We start from the raw sequence: 21624 nt of genomic DNA, 5'->3' as shown, positions 1-21624 counted from the left end.
CCAGAAGTGGGAAAATTACACCGGCACGTAAAGTCCTCGTCAGTCTTCAATAAAATCGAAAAAACAGCTTTTATTTGATCATAAACTGTTTCAAGATTTCCTGCACTCGCAGATTCAGTTCGTCTTGTGGTACTTTGACCTTCTCCATATACACAGGAACGTAATTTATTTCCCTATTTAGACCTCGGGCTGAATCACGTCCCGAGCCATTAGAATTTATTCGCGGTCCCCGATCAAAACAATCTTTCTCTTTTATGGTCTTTTCGACGGTGTTTTTCACCCATTCCCCTTTTAAAGTGAAAATCGTCCGGTGACAGTTAAAACGGAACTTTACCGCCATTCACCAGATGGTCGTAATTTCCGGTTACTTTCAATCTAAATATTTAAATATCCGAACTCACGTCGGAACGTGCTAAGAGAGGATCCAAATGAAATTTGCAGAGTAGGCAGGTCTACTCTTTCCTACTTACTTTAGAAAATTCTAGTTCGGAGGCAACCCGACTACGTCCTAGGTGTTAAAACGCTAAAAACGCTTTTAGTTTCCTATCAAGAAAAATATCTTAAAATCCTACGATGTCGCTGGTTTCGAGTAGAACAAAAAGGCAGCATTAACGAAAATGTATTTGAATGAAAGAAAGAGAGCACCCCGTAAAAACCAGGGTAATAGAGTTCATGGAGTCCGTTTGTGTTTTAATGTAATTGCTCTTCGGGTTCTCGAAAGATCGGCGCTGACAGGTTGGAAAGTGGTAAAATTGGGTACCTTCCGCCTCTTTTTTTCTAAAAAAAAATCAGGACGATCTCGAGTCTTTCAAGGTGATGTTTTTTGCTCTAACGGACCGACATGGATCATATGTTGGCCCTCAGGCTCTGGAACCGTAAATGGGTCGTAGGTTACTGCTGATCACGGTCCCCATTGTACAACCCAATAAACCCATGTATTTGCAATACCGGTAACGATCAAAGTGGATTTCCTGTGCTTTACCTCTTACTGGCCCCCAGTGACAGATGTCGTTACACTTTGTGCTTCCACCTGCGGCACTGAGGACCGTTAAAGCCGGCTTCTACTTGCAGTGCCGATTGTCCATCATCGTCCTGATAACGCTACTTTTTTCTAATCTATCGTACGAACCTCAATTCCATCTAGTGTTTGTTCCTTTTGTAATGATCCCACGTCCGCGACAAACGCAATTACCATATTCATAATAGTAAACAATAAGTAAATTTGCTCGCATTATTGCCTCAGTTAAAGCGTAGGAGCGCCGTAACATAAATCTGTCATGGAAGTCTGAAAAATAAGCCATAAGTAGGCCTAGTAGTAAATCTGGTAGTAACAGTACTCGATTTACACAAAATAGGAATTTATAGAGCGTGCAGTGTCATAAATATCCCCAACGATCGCAATATGCTGGAATAAACATAGAGATGTTGCAGATTTGCATCCCGTTAATTTCCGGTTGTTCTTGGTCCTTTCACGGTCAGCCATTCCACAGATCAAATCAATCCGGACCAATAATGGATTTCGAAGATCATAAGGGCCAGAAACACGCGTTATAACCTGCAGATGTGTGTTAATAGAAGAAAGGAAAGTAGGTAGACAGGTAGAAAAATTAAAATACTTTCTTCGGGTATGGAGAGAGAGAGAGAGAGAGAGAGGAGCGGCCGAATTCCTTTTGACATGGAAGAGTGTTAATATAAATCAAGTTTGTTATAAATATAAATGTGCTTCACGTGCAAATTGGGCAGGAAAGGGGAAGACCCCCACATGACGTGGTTGTTACCAAATAATACAAACCATTGAGCCAGCAAATTGATAATGTGTTCTCTACTTAACATAACTAACTGTAATATTATTAATTAAATCCGCAGGTAATTGCGTAATGAATAATCATATTATAATGATCTAACTGTATTTGAAGCCATAAATCAGTCACACACATGCAGCCTCTGTCTCATGTTAATTGCAATGAGCTACTGTAATGGCAGAAAACTATGGGAGTTATGTTAGGAGATGAGAAAGGTCACAGCAATTTGTTGATCTATATATGATGAAGGCGATTTATCACAATTCTTCTTTCTTTCCATCGGGGCAAGATTCTTCGATCATCATTTAACTCAACTTCTTGTGCGTTTCACTACCTCAACATCCTAATGTGAACGTCTGACGGTTTGACCCCGATCTCACCGCAGTCACTTCAAATATTTGGACAACAATTAGCGGCAAATACCGCGTATAACTGACCCTTGGAAATTCATTGACGAATGGCCCCGATGCAGCTTGTGCGGATCAAACGTTAAAAGGTTAAAACCAAAATAAGTACCTAAAGAGCGGCAGTTGCTTCGTGTCCGATGAAAGTCGTGCTTAACTTTTGCATTCCAAATCTCCCTCTCTTTCTCTTCGGCGTTCTCGTCTCTCCTAAAGGAATGTGCACTAGATATCCATGACACTGCTGAATCACTGGAATTTCACGCACTTCACACACGCGATAGGGGTCGCGTCTGCGTCACAAAATGGTTGAAAAATTCAAATCGTTGGCGAAAAAACCGTTGGAAATGGTTCCGCGGCGAGTCCAGCCTACGTTCGTACTAGTGGTACCGCCGCAACTCGACGGCAACCTGCGAGGTGGTAGGGAAGCGTGGGGCGAGGGAACCCAGCATGGTCTTACCTGTAAAATGTGGTCGCGGTACTGCGTGGTTTCATTTCGACGCCAGTCACGATCCGGCTCTATACCCGGGATAAGGGTTTAACCATCTTTCCCGGAATCACTTTATGCTAATTCCAAAACAATAGCAAAGGAGTCTCACAAAAAGTTTGGTTTTACGACCCATTGAGTCACTCCTAAGCCGGGCCCAGTTCCTCATTGTTTCGTCGAAAGTGCCTAATTGGGACTACATCTTAATTTCAAATGCTCTTAACGGCGACGTTAATCTGTCGCAAAAATGCCGGCCTCGAGGTGGGACGTAACAATACCCATTCATTCATGTTTCCAATGTACCATGTAAGTTCGTCATTGTCATTTGATATGAATTCATTTAAATAAACATTAAGCGGTACATACAATCTGACCTGAAATTTTCATTGTTGTTTGATTTCAATGCCTCCAGGTACCCTCGAAGCACCTAATAGAAATTCTTAAGTTAAGGTACGTAAACAGGCAAACGAAAATCAAGAAAATGGCATCCCCGCAATGTTCTTTTGTTGCACCCTCGAGTGCCTGTTTGGCGCAGAGCAACGTTGCCAAACTCGGGACCAATTAATGGAGTTACGATTTATAAGAAAAATTGGTCAGAAGGGTACAGAAATATTGAGTTTTTCTTAAAAATAGCCCAACGGAGGTATCCAAGGTCAAGATAGGACCCACCCCCTTCTATTCAACCAGAAAACGGCACGTCGAAAGTCTCGAATTTGCCTCTAAAATTATCAAAAGGGGGGAGGTACCTGTTTTTTGCCACTTTTCATACCTCGAACACCGATATTTCGGGAACCCGTGGAGAATTGCCTTAAAAAAATGGTTCAAATTAATCACCTCGATGCGCTCTATTACCCCAACCAAAATGCTATGCGGAATCTCGTTTAGTTTCTGAGATACAGGATTGCATAAACACCTATTTTCTGCGATTTTAAAAGTGGTATTCCAACTATTTAAAGTTATTATCGTATAGAAGTTGATTAGGAAAATTATTGAGGATTTCCTGAGCATTAGAAGTGCCAGTTATATTTCATCCTTAATTTATCATCTGTGTGGTCCAACAAAATTCCCTTTCGACACTTTTATAAAACGAGTTAATTTCCCATTAAACTCCAGCACCGGTAAGAACAATAATAATCGGCTTATTTAGTAACCACACGTCTATCTGTAGATGCTTATTTTGTCTCGAACTAATGAGAACCCATTGAGGTAATTGCTGCAATTAGAGAGAAATGTCAAGACGAACTAAGACGATTTCTTCTGTAGAAAAGCGCCATATTCGCCCTTCGGCCTTTGGCACGAAACCGCCATTTCACAAATGTTGAGAGACTCTCGAAATTCTTAAATTAATTCAGATAGGCCACGTTAAACGCAATGGAGACTAGATTGCAATAACAAAAAGCCCCAAGATTAATGAGGCGAAAACGGAAGTTTAGACTGCGCAAAAAGAGCGCCCTCTCGACGAAGTCATCAATTAATCTTTCTCGATACAAATTCTGGCGGTCTTAACCGTGACTTAACCGAATCGGGGAAAGTCTAGAGGGTTCCCAGGAAAAAAACAAATTGAGGAGGAAATTCACTCGAATCAGCCCACTTTCCATGCAACGGATTTTTCATCGTCTGCACCATCAGCTCTCGTCAGATGTCGCAAGATCAGTAAGGTGAAACTAACAAAAATGACAACACCGCGGCGTTCTTTTGTCACTTTGACAAAGGCACAGCGCAAAGAACTGACGCCAGAATAATCGTTTGGCAAAAGCAATGCCTCGTTGCCAAACTTCAATTTTTTTATCAGGTTAAGGGAAGTTTTCACACTTTTTTGTTTAAGCAAATTCGAATTTGATATTTACTGGGAATAAGAAAAGATGCCCTCAAAGGAAAGTGCACCATCTGAGCGTGAAATTCTAACAGAGCTAACAACTTTAATAAGGGCGCAAATTGCATTTCCACTGCTGAAGATATAATAGAGGGTGCATTCGCCATCGTTATTAGTTTAATTTCTGTTAGTTATAGACCGGTTAAAGAAGAGAAACTGCTCATTAAAGTCTTCGTTTGAATGGGCAATAATATCGAAACGAACTCATGGGCATGGTAAAACTTTGCGTTTCAGAAACTTTTTTAATATCCAAGCCAAATGGACGAAACCGAACAAAGCAGTTACCCTAATGGTTTCGTGATGAATGGCTGGATAGTTGACGAAGTTTTCTGGGAAAAAGATGGCAGTTTTTATATAACTGTGTTTATTCGACTAGAATGGAATTCTAGAAATTAGATTAAAACATCGTTTAGAGATCCTCACGGATCAAATGGGCAGGCAATTAAACAGCTGCATAAAATAGAGATTTTGCTGAAAAATTGTTGGGGTCATTTGTAATACCCAGGAAAGAGAGGTTCTATCTATGATAAATAGTCGGGGTAAATATCGGAGATGTTGCAGTTTAGGAACTCGAGCCCGAAATGAGATACTTATCCTTCCTGATATCTTTCCGTCATATGTGCGGTTCGTAGAGATGAAAAATTGATTCCTCTTTTGCTGAATAAACATTTTGACTGATGGAACACGGCTCTTTCATAATCGTTTCGAAAGTTACACACGCCACGCAAAAGTTTGCAAAATGCGAATTCGCTGGTTCAATATGTAACTCTATCAATTCCTGGGGTATTTGCCCAGCCATGTAATTTCGGATAGTTTACCCAGAGTTTCTGTGCATCTTTTGGACTGCACAATACACGTCAACTTTGCACAAATTTACACGTCAACTTCCAGGCTCCTCATTATTCGTCGCTACCTATAGTTTTAATAAGTTCCCTAGTCGACTTGTGTATAGCTGCTGAAACTAAACTTGTTATGCCGAAGCTTTGCTAACTTCAAGGGCTTGTTCAGCCCGGATACACTTAGATTAAAAAGTTTTCCTATTAACTGTCCCAACTGCTTAGAAAGGACACTCCTTTGATGCTATTACCTCAGAAAGATACAAATTTTTCATTTCTAATAAGCGGGTATGTATAGAGATTTCTATTAAAATCTGCAGCATTTGCTTTAAGTAAATATGACATGGAAATTACATATGCATTTTAATACTGATTAATGCTGGACAATATTAAATTGGATTATGCTCGAATTGTCAAATGTTTGCAAAGGTCATAAATCCTGAAGATTATATTATCAATTTCAATAGCACTGTCCATTTATATCCGAGCTTACGATTTTTACGGCGCTTTTTACTGAGGCTACAATTCATATTTCGACTTATGGAAACTTACCGTTAACGCTTAGAGTGGTGTATCGAAGTTCTAGCCTGCCAGATCCCCATTTTTGCAAAATTTCTAATGGATGATCTGTGCTTCTCAACGGCCCATCTGGAACAGACAGAAATATTGGGTAGAAGCAGCTTTTTGATAGTTTAATCCTATCTAAAAACTTGAATAAAGATTCTCATCTGCGCTTGCAAAAAAAGCATGAAAATAGACTTTCTCAAAGCCAATTTTTCTAGCTCAATTAACCTAACATAAAATTGCCACCCGACACCCTTTATAGGCCTACATGTCAATGGAAGGGCTTATCAATCTTGCGGTCTCGGCTTGATGTATGGCGTCAGGAGCTTCTCAATCCACATGATTGATTTTAGCCAATGACAAAATATACAGCGACGGCTTCGATTGTGGCCCAGTCCAATCTTCTGCTATTAATCACGGATCACATCGGTTAAGTTCAATTGAGCAACCCATTTAATTTTCGTAACCTATCTGCTTATTATCGTATTAAATTTGCCCTTCTGAGAGGAGAGATTAGGATTAAGGTACACGCATAGCTTAGAAGTGGTAATATTACACCGTTCTTTTGTCAACTTGCCATACATTGGAGCCATATATTTGTGATCTTCTTCGACTTTATACTCTATAAAGACATTTATTGGTCGTTACTCTGAGGGTTTACTTCGGAGGTCGTTGATAGCAGCAGGCCTCACAATACGAGCGTCATTGTAACGTCAAAAGCATTCGACAATTTTTGCAGAAATGTGATGTCATAATGGACCTCCTTTTTAATTTGACTTCAAGTGAGGCTGAAGAAAAAATGGAAAACTGGAGTATAAGGCGCGGGACCCAAGGTCTGAAACGAAATAGATAATGGTTTTTGATATTCGCCGAAGAGCTTTAAACTTCTTTTCCTAAATACTCCGAACACGAAAGGTCGTAATTTTCATATCCAGGGTCTCTGCAGCGCTCAATAATATCAGGAACCATCGTTTACGTTTCGGCTATTCATCACGGATTGCATCGAGTGGATCCAATTGAGCAACAGCCCCTTTAATTGTCGCAACTTATCTGCTTATCATCGCGTCAAATTTGCCATGCTGAGAGGCGAGATTAGGATTAAGGTATACACAGCTTAGATCTGGCAACCTTGCAACGTTCTTTTGTCAACCTGTCACAAGATGATGTGGCGTTACGTCAAGGATTAACAGACCCCGATGAAATTTTGCCGCACTATTTGGATTCGCTGTCAATTAACAGGGCGATTTGGGACAGGAGTTTTCTAATAAATTAACTTACTTTTGATCGCGCCGTTATTGTTGATATATGCTTCGCCGTGTTTCGTCTGTGACGAAGTTACGATCATCATTTTACCGTTCTCTGAGTCTACAACGGAGACACCACCCGATATGAAACGCAAAAAGCCAGCGACTAAATCCAATATTAACAGAAGCCTACACTGGACTCTGGATCGATGGATATGAATGAATTACGATGTTACAAACACACCGTTGCTAGTTGTCTTATTCGATATTGTTCCCTATCAGGGACATTCCGCAAATTAAAAATCTCCATGATAAACCTGGCTGTGATCAACTTTCTCGGAGAATGCCTTTCGTTGTATCATAGCGTGACTAACTATCACGGAAACCGGTGCCAGGCTATATTGACTCCAGTTGAGTTCACCTAAAATAGTCTTCAGTTTTATGGATTCGTTCCCTACATGTACGAACTTACGACTGTCGCAATAATTCAGAACCTGCTTACAAGCGTAACTGAATGAACCGAATGAAAATATTCGCATATGTATCTCAAATAGATTTATTAAGCCCAAGCGTTACATGGCGGCTCTAATGCAGCCCTATTAGGAGTTGCCTTGAGGGTATATTTAGATGGCACTCGATATTATTATTGCGGTAGTCATGAATTTATTAACCCGACATTATTGCCCGGAGGACTCACACGTGAGGCTGATTTATTATTTCCCTTGCCATTTCAATAGTAAAACCGCGGCAACCGCAAACGCGCGGGGAATGTAAATTATTATGGCTTTCGCCCCTCTTCAACCGCAATATCCACAGCTTTCAACTGGAATTATAGACGCGAACATGTTAGATGTTGATCTTGTTAGTTGAGAGTCCAAATAATAATTATAATTTCGTGTCTAAGATAATAACGGGGTTATGGTCTGGTTGGGAGAGACGCCACTGTGGATGACTTTTATATTGGGGCGAACATTAGTTTTATTTCGAATCGCCAGGTGCGTAACTTGCATAAACCGTCTTACGGATTCCAAATTGACAGTGGAGAATTAGCAATAATTAATTAAAAATTCAGAAACTCGGCCGCAAGCTTGATTCAAATATTTGGTCATTTTCCTCTAAAGCCTGTATCTATCTTTGCTTGCTGCTACTATTGCAGTATTAACTAACTAATAAATGAGGCCACAACATACAAAAAAAGTAATATTTTTAAATGAGTTTGACTATTGGAAAACGATCGCCATGTGTTCGCGCGCCGCCCCTGAAGCGCGCCGGTGTCAAGGCACCACTTTGCCCATTTGATTTGATAATTAGTTTTTAATAAATTCTTGATTAAATCTGTTTTTAATCTTCTCTGATGTTGCGTTATATAAAGACGTTTAGCGTACGTTATTCCGGGAATTTACTTTGAAGGACATAGGTACATATATTATTCTTGTATAAGCAGTAAGAGTCACCAGCAGATGTTACAACATGAGCAGGTTCATTGAGACGTAAAAAGCACAGGGCAGTCATTGTAGAAATGTGACGTCACAATAAACCTTCTTTTTAATTTCACTATAGGTGAGACTGAAGAAAAAACATAAAACTGCAGTGAAAAGCGCGCAACGCAAGCTCCGAAACGGGGTTGACTAGGGTTTCTAACACTCATTAAAGAGCTTTAGCCTTCTTTGCCTAAATGTTCCGAACACAAACGGTCGTATTTCTCATCTCCAGGGTCTCCGCAGCATTCGATAATATCAGACAGCCTTGTTTCTGTTTCGGCTATTCATCACGGATCACATCGGGGAACTTCAATTGGGCAACCCCTTTAACTTTCGTGACTTATCTGCTTATTATTGCATTAAATTTGTCTTTCTGAGAGGAGAGATTAGAATTAAGGCAAGCGTAACTTTGATGTGGTAACACTAGAACCTCCTTTTTCTCCCTTGCGGCGCATTGGTGCCATAAATTTGTAACCTCTGACGTTACATTCTATAAAAACGTTTAGCGGACACGTTCCTCTGGGGCTTTGCTTTAAAAACCGCAGAAAACTTGCAGACCTCAAAATATGAGCTCATTCATTGTGACGTCAAATGTATCATTGTAGAATTGTGACGTCACAATAAATCTCCTATTTAATTTGAATATCGTTGAGACTGAGAAAAAAATACAAAACGGCAATGAAGGACGCAGAATGCAACGTCAGGAAGAAGCTTGATCATGATTCCTGACACTCGATGAAAAGTTTAAAACTTCCTTACCTAAATACTCGGGACACAAGAGGTCGCAATTTTCATCTCCACAGTCCCTGCAGCACTCGATAATATCAGAAACCGTCGTTTCTGGGGTCACCGGAACGTCTGTTTTGGTCCCATAATTGAACACTGTCACTATCATCTGAAAAGAGGATTTTAATGATGAACGAATAATCTGAAAGACTGGCTGGCACATTGAAAATGATCGTGTTCAAATTGGTCGGTTAATTAACGCGCGTTTTTAGCCCTTTTATTAGCGCTTTTCAGTTATTAATTACATTCCCCGAGGAAAGATGAAATTCATTAAAAAAATTCTTTGGTGTACGCTTTTATGCTTCATTAGGGACGGGGCAATTAAACATAAAAACCTGTAATAGTATTCTCTTTAATAAAAATCCAATAATGACTGCTTGATATTATGTTTCAGCCTCAAAACAAAAAAAAAAATAGAGATATAAAACGAATGCGAGTTTTGGGTTACTAAAGCCCTATTAAGTGTCAATATTTACTGGGGTGCAGTAACGGCCTGACAACAGTAAACAGGGACGTCTTTTCGTTCTCGCAAATACTTGCACAGTAAACATTCTGAGAAAACCTACGAATTCCGTCCCTGTTGAGATTAATTATTGCGACTCAATATTCAACAAACTAAGACGGAAAGTCGACACTTGAAATTAGTGGTGCGTCAAGTGCACACTTTTGAACAGAAACCGCAAACAAAAGCTCAAATAAAACATTCAATACCCGGACAATGAGAAAGAAGCAATCCATTTCGGTGGGGACGTTGACCAGACATGTAAAGCGGCTCTGGATATTGTATTTCAACGCCCCGGTCGTGTTTCAAAGACCGTGTTATTACCAAATGAGAACGGAATTTTAAACATTCTCCCAGAATCCATACATATTTAATGTTAGTTTGCTAAATATTGAACTTTGGAAGGTCAATATCTGATTGCATGCGTGACGATGCACTCTCGTTAAAATACTCCTCGCTCGGAAACCGAATTAGCCTTTAATGAATCCAAATTCCCACCTTATTAAACACAAATTAAATCAACAACGTTATCGTGCTCTGTCAGAAGGCGAATTTGATATTGCCGTTAATGAAGTGTGTTCACACCATTCACTAATGGAAATCTAATAACTTCGATAATGAGTTCTCTTATCTGCGCATCCTGACAAAGGAACGGACGGGAGGGCTATAATGCACGAAAATGGATTCCTTCACCAAGTTTAATAGACACCAACTTTTGCGTGTCTACCAGAAATTTCGCTCAATTAAAAAAAAAAAAAATGGAAAGACTGAACATCTTTTCGTGGATCAACAAATTATAACCGATTAAGCAGATGTCATTAACGTTCCGGATCTCATCATGAAGCTTCATTGTCTAATTTGTATTATGTGCGTTCTCGCCATTCAGGCCGAGAAAAGGATCGGTAGCGGCAGAACGCTTTAAATATCACCGAAAAGGCCGTAGCTGAAAATGCCATGCAATAGCCAGGAAAATGAGCTGCTCTTCAAGTTATCAGGAAGCTAGACAAAAAGCTGCAGCTGAAACCGCTGAAGGAGTCGAAGCTGCGTTCGCAGCTAGTTAAAAGATCTTTAGGAACTCTTTTTTGTGTTCTCTTGTCTGGCTGTGCTCGCTTTCAACGCATGAGGAAAAGAACGAGAGATTTCGTGTTGAAGATCAATATTGATAGGAACACCTTCAGGAATTCCACGTACATCCGCTGAGATTCCTATATATCCACATCCTGTCTACCTTTTCCTGACACTCATAATCCCGCTCTTCTGACTCCATAACCCCTACCATCGCCTATCCTATAACCACTGCCGCCACTTGTCCTACAGCCACTGCTTGTCCACCCGAATCTCCTCTTCCTCACTGTCCTAAAACTGCCACAAGAGTTCTCCCTGCGACTGCTCGTTAAAAATTGCAAAGAGGTAATTGAGCAAAAGTCTCGTTTACTGATCGCGGATTATTCCGTTGTCCCAGGCAAAGAAGAAGTTGTGGCGATGCGGCAAGAACGGTTGAAAAAGGCTGAAGTAGTGGTGAAAAAGGAAACTGTCCCCAACGGACCCAAACTGAGCTCAAGCTGTTTAAAACCACTCTACGGCTGGTTCGAAGCACCTGTAGAACGCACTCGGATTTAATTGGTTTGTGCAGAAAATTCAACGAAATAAACAACCATTTGAGAAACTTCATTTTCAAACCTGCTTTGTCCAATGGAACAGGCAACGTTTCCTGAAAGTATATCAGATGTACGATTTTGGAAAAAGGCGGCAAACTCGCGGCAGACTCTAGAGAGATCTCAGCAACAATCGAACGATAAGGCACACTTGGCAGAGACAGCTAAATACGTAGTTTTGCAGCTCAATAGGGACATGATATTAGTTAAAGCGCAGCTGGCTAACACGCGAGGGGCAGTCAAGAAAGCTGTATAGACCGCAATGGAAGCTAAGCGGTAAATTCATACACGGGACTTGATGGCAAATTAGGAGCTTACACGTTCTTATTATTCGCAGACGTTACCAGCTTTAATTGCCAGTTTTATCCACTTGCACCTGTTGGCAATTGACTGACACTGTCAGCACACCATCAAACAAACCCAACAAGTCACAATGCAGACTTTTTTCCTCTTCCTTTGCATGTCTACACTGATAGCCGCCAAAAACGATTCTACAAGCTTGGACAGTGGCAATGAATTAAAGAGCCAAAAACTGGAACAGGTGACCACGAGCATCGCCCAAAAGGCTGCGCAAGACGCCAAAGCAACCCAAACGGGGCAACAAGCTGCACGACAGGCAAAGACGCAGCAGGCCGAGAAAGCCTTGGAGGCAGCCAAAGTTGCGGAAATTGCTTTATTAGGCAAGTAAATCTCAATGTCCTTCACTCTTATGTTATTAGCAACAATAGACAAGGAGAAGCTAGCAGTGAAGCTGCAGAACCAGCTCAAAGAGGCAGAGATAGCGGTTGGCGAAGAGTCGGCAAATCTGCAACAGTTGCAGCTAACTGTGCAAGCTGCAACCAAGGCCGCGCAAGAAGCCCAAACCGAGCTGAAGCTGCTACAAACCGCACTGCAACTCGCTCAAGGTAATGGAAGGAAATGTTAAGTATTATATTTCATGTCAGTTACACTGAGCTGCTCATTGAAATGAAATCGGAAAAAAAAAATGAATTGAAAAGAAATCGTGAGTGTAGCGGGCTGGATGGGAAAGTTTACTAAGGCCGATGGCCCACAATAGCTGCCCAAGGGGCGGTAAACGGTGGTTTTAAGAGTAAAGTGAATATTTCTTGGATAAGATAGTGACTGACATTCGATTGCAGCAAACGCAGCAAACTCGCAGCAAGCTCTAGAGGGCATGCAGCGTCAATTGGGCGAAAAAGAGAAATTAGTGGAGACGGCAAAATCTCGAGTAGAGGAGTTGAACAAGGACCTGAAGGACTGCAAACTAGAGTTAGCCACGATGAGAGATACTGCCATGAAGGCTCATCAATTTGCAACTGAAGCTAAGCAGGCGGCCAGCAGGAGCAAGAGAAGAAGCAAGAGAGATATCAGGAGGCGAGACAGGGAATAATTATTTATTGTAAATATTTTTCTGATTGTGCTGGCAGTTATTGTAACACCACAGTAAAGGTTTTGCTGCATGTTCAGCCTCCGAAATGGGCAATTTTTGATAATTACGTGAAAGTTCTGTACACGTGTCGAATTGAGTGTGTCAAGGACTGTTTGAAACCGAAACGGAAAAGCTTTATTTGATATTAAAAATGTTCGTTTTCCCAGCCACGCGGAGCTTTACAATGCAAACAATCGAGTTTAATGGTCAAATTGCTTATTGTTCGCGGATCGGCCCACGCATCAGTCAACAACGCCGGTTACCGAATTAAATTAAGCCCCCTGTGTAGGATTCTTATTGTTGTCCATATTTATTTTAATTCGGAATTATTTATTTGAATACATCGAAGGTGTTAACAGATGCACGATTCGATCATTACCATTAATTTCGTCGCATGCTGAAGTTGATGTGAGGTCCCGGCGAAGTTGATCGATCATGGCTGAGAAGTCTTTTTGTTCCTGACGAGGAAAAATACCCATAGCTTATACAGGGCGTTCCAAATGGAGCTTGTTCCATGGGGATTGTGGAAATAGTAAGAGGTGCGAGAACTCTAAAATTAGGAAAAGGATGCGCACTTTCGTGCTCGTTCAGGAAATGTTCTGAAATTGAAAATATATACAGGGGTTGTCGAAATATGGTCAAAAAGTTGAAAAATCATTAACTATGAGAAAACCGTCTGAGCAAATTCTACGTAATTTGACAGTTCTCTATTATCGACAACTGCCAATCGAATGACTTTTTCAGAATTTCACCAGGCCTTCTAGATGTCGAGCAATCAAATCCAGCTTTGTCATTTCTTATGGCCGCCATATTGGACTATGGTAGCGTCGAATGGGCAACAAAGCAAGCTACTAAGGTGAAATTTGTTTATTTTTCCTACTTTGGTAGGTCCAAAGGCACCTTTGTCATACATGGTTGAAAAGCTCTTTGTTGCTCACTCGACGCCACCAAAATCCAATAAAAAATAACAAAGTTGCATTTGATTTCTCGAAATCTAGAAGGCCTGGTTAAATTCCGAAAAAGCCATTCAACTGGGAATTGTCGATAATAGAGAACTGCCAAATTAAGTAGAATTTACTCAAAAGGTTTACTCATAATTCATGCTTTTCGAAAATTTTCAGTTTTTTGTCCATATTTTGACAGCCCCTCTACATATCTTCAATCTTGGAATATTTCCTGGAGGGGCACAAAAATGCGCATCTTTTTCCTAATTTGAACCATCTTGTACCTCTTACCGTTTCTGCAATCCCCATGGAACTCGCTCTATTTGGGCCACCCGGTATAAGCTGCCGGTTATAATGCCAGACCTCTTCTCATGAAACCTTCGAGTTCATGCTTGGACTTACGAAATTGACATAATGAGACGTCGAAATTAATGATATACTATAGAAAGTTTAAATTGCCGTGAAAGCGCGCCGATTTTACACTTATTGTTAGACGCACACTTCTATGTGAAGCCTTTATGACGGGTAGTTATACATCCTTAAAGAGTTAATTGGTAAAATCAAAATTCGCCTCACCATAGTTTCAGGTTGTGCAAAATCCGCATCCTAATTGTTCAAACCGCACAGTGACACTGGTGAAACATACGTAATTTCGGCACCGGACTTAAGTAGGTATAAGCACCGAAAAAATTAACAGAGACGAGATGTTTATTATTAAATCTAGACCTTCGCACTAACGAAACCACAAGGCCGCCGGAGTAAATTCATGAAGAACTTAATACGTATTTGTTTTGAATGGCTCGTTGAATGGTGCGAGCGGACTCCGAAACCTCGTCTGTGGGAAAACTCGTATCATTCACGCACAAGCTCAACGTGTGTATAGCCGAAATTATACCGGGTGAATGTTGGATATTATTGATAAGTCTCACTAATATCTCTTATGTAAGGCGATATTTAGCAATATGTCTCATATTAGGCTTGGATAATGGCTCGAGACCGTACCTAATGACCTGGTTTTGGCCACATAGGTTTCAGCAAAATAGTGTACCTAATGGACTAAATGATGGTATTGAAATATGAAGGATGGGCCGAAGAGAACCGGCATCCCTAAATCACCTCAAAACCTTGCAATTAATTTGTTTAATGATTTCAAATGCATCAGGGAAAAAAGTAACCGGAGAGAGGTGTATACATATGTGTTACGGGTATATTGATAGTCTCGTATTAAATAGGTTCATTTTACCTCTCCCATCTACCAAATTTGCCATTTATTAACAAAGCACTACATAAATGTCTGTTTTATCCGTATTTTAAACCACAAATCTAAACGCTTTTGAAAATAAATTGTAACGTGTCTGGTTGCCTATGAAGGATTCGCTTCATATTGGCGAATACGAATATACGAGGGCAGGTTTAGAGCTAAATCAAGTTGCAGCTTCGTAAAATTTGATATTAGTCCTGATGACTAATTAATTTCGATGCCTTTCAAAAAGCTCATCGTTTTAAATTAAATCGCTACGGATCTTCAACACTTATCATTTGAAATACACCCTGCACGGGTACTTTAGGATCTCCCCCCGTAGCCCTCGCATAGGGGCCATTTCAATGAAGCGCCAATCAAATAAGAAGAAATACCTATTAATGCAAAGTGGTTTAAAGAAAAATTGGAAATATTATCGATTTTTCATTGTATTGATAAAATAAATTGAATTTGCGCTTCAATTGGCATGGAACGTTTACATTGTATATTATACAGCAATATTGGCCCGGTTCGGTAAAACGTGTACCCATGATTATTCATTCAAGGTAATACATAAAAAAATATATATATTTTATTGTACCTCGTGATAGCCAGTACTCGAGAATCAAATCCTTCCTGGTCCTTGTGTTATGACCATGCTGCCCTCCAACGTGCGCGTTTCAAGATCCAGTCATATTTTTTGACCCAGGCTAGGAATACCAGCATACAGGGTGTCCATCTGTGGAGCTCAACGATGGGATCTCAATAACCATAAAAGATACGAGGCCGGTTAGATATCTCCTATAGCGCTGCTATATTTGCTCTTTCGCTTATCAACATATCCCACCACAGCCTTAGCCTTATTAAAGGTGACTTCCCTAAATGAAAAGAGAAGAACTGTCGTAGTCTATGTGCCGAACGTGGTCCCAAGGTTCCTTGTTACCAGGGGGCTTGCCTTGTACCACCATACGTGCAATCTGAGGAAAAAGGAATTAAATTTAATAGGAATCGTCCTAAGATGCCGCGTTAATGCCGCTATGTTTGTTTATGACCTGCTACATGGTCCTTGTAGGATTCAGCGATGATCGAGGCCTGGATCGCGTTGAGGCCTTTCTATAATTTTTCTAAATTCATTTAATCTCTTCTACACTTCACAATGGTGGTTCCATTATCCCGGAAACTCCAGATGATTCAACATGATCCTCAGTAATCATCCAAATGTTATGAAATTAGTCTGATTTCATTGTATATTGTTCATTCCGGGACAGTTGGCAAATACGCTTCCTATTCGGAGTGTCCACAAAACACTAGGACACCTTCACATCTTTGTGTACGAAGTCCTATGGCGTACTGTTACCGAATCATTGGGAAGATTTGGCAGCATTATCATCAAACTAGCACGTTTCGGCTGAAGCAGGAAATATTGATTATATCTTTAGGCAAAAATTCAAAATTAGAGGTATCAATAAGGGAATAGAAAAGGAAATATTCTAAAAATGTCTGAATACGGACGCTTGAGGAGACAGTATGTGAAAGAAATTAAAGCAAATTTAAGAAATATTTTAATTTACTAATGATAGGTTATAAAAAACTTTTAATGTTATTATGTAAATACTTAATAAATTTGTTTTTTACGTGATATTACTTACTTTGAGCGTTAATATACAGTACATACAACTTTTGGCAGTTTTTACATCAAACCGTACAGTTTCATTACGTACAACATAATGAGTTGAATCTGCCAACTATAAGAGGAGTTTAACTATAAAATTAGCCCCTTTATTTTATCTAAATCACCCTTAACTCCTAATCTGAGGTAACGCGTTTGGAAATGCATTCGAGCAGGGCCTCGAAGAAGTCTGGAAATCCGTCATAACCTGAAACAGAATCGAAACCTAGAGAAAATTTACAAATACCGCCTTTAACATGGTTTTGCCTAGTTATAATATTTTCGTTTGAGAAACTAAAGGACAAAAACAAAAACTGGCTCTACCTGGATATGCATTAACGTCGATAATCCCGTAACGGCCGCTCGTATTCTCTATCACAACATCGATCCCCAGCAAATCCATGCCGAAAGATTTCCTCAAAGTACTTGCGATAACTTCCATGACTTTAGGATCTGGTTCCCAGGCCTCGTTCCCGACATCCTCGGGATCCAGCACTGATAATCTGCTTCTTGAATCCGCCTTGGACACGTCACTGCTATCGAAATAAATGGACTCCCTTTGACTAGCTTGGAAGTTCTTTAGAGAGGGTCGACCCACATAGCAATGCCGCTCCCCGACTATGAAAATTTTGTACAATTTGGCGTTGTGGTTCACGAAACTTTGTGCCACACAGGGCGTTTTGCAGTCCACCAAGTACTTCTCGTCGAAAATGATGGACATTTCGTGGGCCTGCCGCGAACCATGTCCCAATATAGGTTTGCAAATGAAGGGATATGTCACTAGCGATTTTTTTAGTTCGTCTCTAATTACGTCCAAGTCTCCGTCTCTAAGTACACAAAAATTCGGCGTGAACACTCCGTAATTGTGCAAATCTGTGTCCTGCATTATGCTATAACAATTGTATCTATCAAGGAGCCTCTTCACGTGTGGAATGGGGTCGAAAACTACAATGGAAGGGTTCTCTGTTAGGTATGCTTCTACTTCATTTATTACTTCTGTGCTCTGAAACAAATAACATAAGTATGAGCCAGCAGAGTGATAGAGGTGTTGTAGTTCATAACACTAGGTGATGCAAATTATTAGGGCAAACAATACCTAAATTTGTAATATTGCAGAAGAAATACCATAGCTCCACTTAATTAATATACTAGGAGTCTACCACCATTGCATGACAAACTGCTATTAGATAGGGAGTCACCAAACTTTGGAGGAATCACTTAGTAAATCATCAATTATGCATTAGATAAAATTATGAAAGGAACAAAGTAATTAACAATATTGAAAATATAACAATGGTAGCAATAGCCAAGTGGCATGGAATTTAAAGGATTATTGGTCTATAATAGCTGAAGAAAACACATTATTATTTTGGTTGTTAGGTTATCTTAAAAAAAAACAGATGATTAGCATCAACCATTTTCAACTGCAACTTTTCCTGAATTTATTTTCACAAATAGTGCAGGAACTGTTAAGATTTATTCATCAAACTCCAATGACATAATTGCATTAACAAATGTGTATGTTTATCTAAGATTCCATCACATGCTGAATCCCTAAATGTGTAAAAATTTTTTATAAACACAAGCTTTAAGTAAACAATATGTAATTTTTCCCATACATTTAAGAGTTTGTTCTGATGAATACTAGGCAAGGCCTAATAAACAAATTATTGGATGTTCCCACAGAAAACACTACAGTCTCAACAGGACTAAATGTAATTTAGTGGAATTTGAAAACATTTTAAAGGTCAAATGATGGCATAATAAAATAGTACATTGCATGCAATTTTTACTTCATTTAATTGTTCATGAAATATAAAATAAAGGTGTCAGAAAGCTCTAATTCCAATTATAGATCATAAATGTTATCCTCTTTTTAAAAGTGTTGACAATGCCAAAATCCTTAATATTTATTGAGCAAATAAAAAGTTAATATGATTGATGTCCTTCTGATAATTTGCCCCAAACAGATGGGGCTCTGTCCTAACGGGACAGAGTAGATGGGACAGAGCCCTTTCTATTAGAAGGAGAGTTTAGGCAATTAAGGCTAATTTGGGATTACATTGCAAAGATTTCACAACTTCTCAAACTCAACACTGTGAGGACGCCACACCCCAAAGCAGCTAGTAAAAACCTCACTGCCACTTGCATTATTGTTATTATTAACATCACCCCTTTAAGCTTTGACCAAATGACTCATGGGGGCAGATGTAACATACTTACCCGTATATCTCCCTGATTTGCAGAGGCAATGATGTCCGTTAGTTTATGAAGGAAAACACAAAAGGGGCCTTGCTCTTCCAGGCCTTTATTGAGGTCCAACTAAAACCATTAACACTTGAATTAGAGATGGAACGCTCCAAACGATTAGTGTTTAATCAAAGTGCCATAGTTACCTTAAAGACATCGAAACCGTAATTTGAAGACGCCGCTACCAGCTCCTGCCAGTTGATTTTCTGCAGTTTCTTCTCCGACATCCAAACTGCGATTCGCTTATTCGCAGGCATTATCCAGCCGTTCCGTTTTAAAGCTGGTTTGATATTGAACTCTAGTTTATACAAGCCATGCTAGTTATTCAATTTTCGGCAAAATAAACATTTTTGTCAACAAACCGCTGTCAGAGAAGCAGCCATGCCATGTGCGTCATTGTCCATGTCAAATGTGTTATAGATAATCGATGAGCTGTTTCTCTTTGTTCTTCTAACTGATTTCATAAATTAGACAAGGAGAATAATATTTTCACGTAATCTAAAGAATTAAAGACTTCTTTAAATCTAACCTTTATTTTGCTTGATCATATGAGAATTTTTTAATCAAACTTGATGTTGTGGTGATGGTATTTTTATTAATTGTTGTTAGTAATTATTATTTTTATTAATATTACTAAACTATGTCCGAATTCGAGAAAAAGAAAATGATCTCCTACAAAAACCGAAGTTCCCCTCGTGTAAGTCTGCAATTGCCTTCCTTTCAAAATCTTAAAAAAAAAACTCTTGTAGGAGGCTTCATCCAGCAATAGGACATTCTCTGGTAAATATGCTTCCAAAATCAGAGATTTAGACTCTTCTGACGTTAAACAGCCGACGATTTTGTTAAAAAACAAAGATGCCCTCCCTGAAGACAATGCCACAAACATCAAGCAAAAACCGAAAGACCACGAAGCAACTCCTATAATCTCATCAAAGGATGTTGAACGTATTAAATTCGTTTGTTTTTAACGAAAAATCAAAGCTTAATTGGATTTTTACAGCTCAGCCTCATTTGAAGTACATGAAAAAATCTTTAAAACTTATTGAGGACGGAACGATAAACTCTGATCACTTACAAGATTATTTGCAAGAAAACAGTGATTTTATTGTAGTGGGGGTGGTTGGACCTCAAGGCGTGGGGAAATCTACATTATTAAATCTTCTGACTGAAAAAAAAGTAATTTATCCAAAAATATTTATATATATTTCGACACCTACTTTAAAATTTTCATCTATATACAGGTAACAGAATCAGTAAAAAGGTCTTTATTTAAATCACACACTGAGGCAGCTGATGACTATAATAATGGAATTACAATATTCACACAAATGCTAGAAAATACTCATTTAGATGAACCAACTTCAGTATTTAAAGTTGAGTCTTTAGAAGATATTGAAAATTGTGAGAATGCCACTCAAGGCATAGATATTTATGTCTCCCCAAATAGAGTGATATTCCTAGATTGCCAACCATTTTTATCGGTAGCAGTCGCAGTCGATCTTAGTGAGAGTGAGAATAAAAGATCTAATCTTGTCAGCGACTTTATTCCTTTAGAAAATAGTGGGGAAATTCAAGGCCTTCAGTACACAGCCTTCTTAATGTCGGTGTGTCACATCTTGTTAGTGGTTCAAGATTGGTTTTTTGACAGTAACATAGTTAGGTAAGATTGTTTTTTGTGCAGACTTTGGAATTTGCACTAACTTTGTGGGACTAGATTTATACAAACCGCAAAAATGCTGAAACCGACTATATCGAATCCGGAGGATGAATACTCTGAGCATTTTCCACACCTCATTATGGTCCAAAACAAGGCACAAATGGCTGATTTTACTCCAAAACAATTTGAAGTCATGCAAAAGGTAATTCATTTTAACAGATGAATTTGGCATTGAAATCATTGTGATCTCAAGGTGTATGAAACTTTATTCCAAAAGACAAAACTACCATTTCATACGAATTTAGGATTGGGATCTGGGAGAATAATTAATACGCTCAAACCAGAAAATTGCGGCAACAAAGTGAATTTGTTTTTAATTCCAGAGATAAAAGGAAATAACCAGCCAAATACGGAAAGCAAGTTATTATTTTTATTTGATTTGGGAAATTAATATTTACAGTTATTGCTTCAGATGACGTTTATAGTGGCCATCCGCCATTGGAAGAGCTGATAAGGAGGCTTAGAGCTAACATATTCGGGGTCACTAAAAACTCATTGACTCACGTTCAGTTGACTGAAAAAACTTGGTTGATTTATTGCAATAAAGTGTGGGAGACGGTGAAGAAGAGCCCGTTCTTTGTGGAATACACTAAGCTTATGCCTTAAAAATACATATATTACCTATACAGATACAATCGTGTTAGAATCTGGTATAGTATTTATTAAGAAAAATTAAATGTTTTGTAAATATATTACATAGAGATATTCCTATTTTGTGTCTATTATAATATCAAGCAAAAGCAA

General features: G+C 39.3%; 4 protein-coding genes across 6 annotated transcripts in view; 2 read left to right on the top strand and 2 right to left on the bottom strand.

Annotated features, from left to right (window-relative positions):
* The window catches only part of ASPP (Ankyrin-repeat, SH3-domain, and Proline-rich-region containing Protein), a 74897-nt gene extending 59034 nt beyond the window's left edge, over positions 1-15863 (bottom strand). The window contains exons 1-3 of one of the 2 annotated variants that reach the window (XM_066388860.1): positions 15846-15863; positions 9448-9583; positions 5952-6047 (exon numbers count right to left, since the gene is read on the bottom strand). In XM_066388860.1, the coding sequence (XP_066244957.1) occupies positions 5952-6047; positions 9448-9583 (232 nt within the window). In that variant the 5' untranslated portion in view covers positions 15846-15863. Of the gene's footprint in view, positions 1-2318; positions 2654-5951; positions 6048-9447; positions 9584-15845 lie in introns of those variants that run through there. The other variant, XM_066388861.1, reaches the window with a different exon arrangement.
* Positions 12091-13062, top strand: LOC136408347 (tropomyosin-2-like). Its single transcript, XM_066389275.1, has 2 exons — positions 12091-12536; positions 12771-13062. The coding sequence occupies exons 1-2, from the start codon at positions 12326-12328 to the stop codon at positions 13019-13021; spliced, it is 462 nt and encodes a 153-aa protein (XP_066245372.1). The 5' UTR covers positions 12091-12325; the 3' UTR covers positions 13022-13062.
* Positions 15864-16793: 930 nt separating the features above from the next.
* On the bottom strand, positions 16794-19539 carry LOC136408094 (inositol-tetrakisphosphate 1-kinase-like). 2 transcript variants are annotated; one of them, XM_066388893.1, is made up of 4 exons: positions 19310-19539; positions 19137-19235; positions 17238-17916; positions 16794-17139 (listed from the first exon to the last, which is right to left on the bottom strand). In XM_066388893.1, the coding sequence occupies exons 1-4, from the start codon at positions 19418-19420 to the stop codon at positions 17051-17053; spliced, it is 978 nt and encodes a 325-aa protein (XP_066244990.1). In that variant the 5' UTR covers positions 19421-19539; the 3' UTR covers positions 16794-17050. The 2 variants fall into 2 exon arrangements, with proteins under 2 accessions (XP_066244990.1, XP_066244991.1); XM_066388894.1 differs by having other exon boundaries at positions 16794-17121; positions 19310-19537.
* A 181-nt stretch (positions 19540-19720) lies between these two features.
* On the top strand, positions 19721-21620 carry LOC136408090 (nonsense-mediated mRNA decay factor SMG9). Its single transcript, XM_066388887.1, has 7 exons — positions 19721-19860; positions 19913-20108; positions 20164-20339; positions 20405-20823; positions 20878-21022; positions 21074-21236; positions 21293-21620. Exons 1-7 carry the CDS (start codon positions 19804-19806, stop codon positions 21484-21486), a joined length of 1350 nt encoding a protein of 449 aa, XP_066244984.1. The 5' UTR covers positions 19721-19803; the 3' UTR covers positions 21487-21620.
* Positions 21621-21624: the final 4 nt, after the last annotated feature.

Source organism: Euwallacea similis, chromosome 4 (genome assembly GCF_039881205.1).
Source record: "Euwallacea similis isolate ESF13 chromosome 4, ESF131.1, whole genome shotgun sequence".
Lineage (NCBI taxonomy): Eukaryota > Metazoa > Arthropoda > Insecta > Coleoptera > Curculionidae > Euwallacea > Euwallacea similis.
Note: the sequence above shows the minus strand (reverse complement) of the source record. Positions and strands in the feature narration are given on the sequence as shown.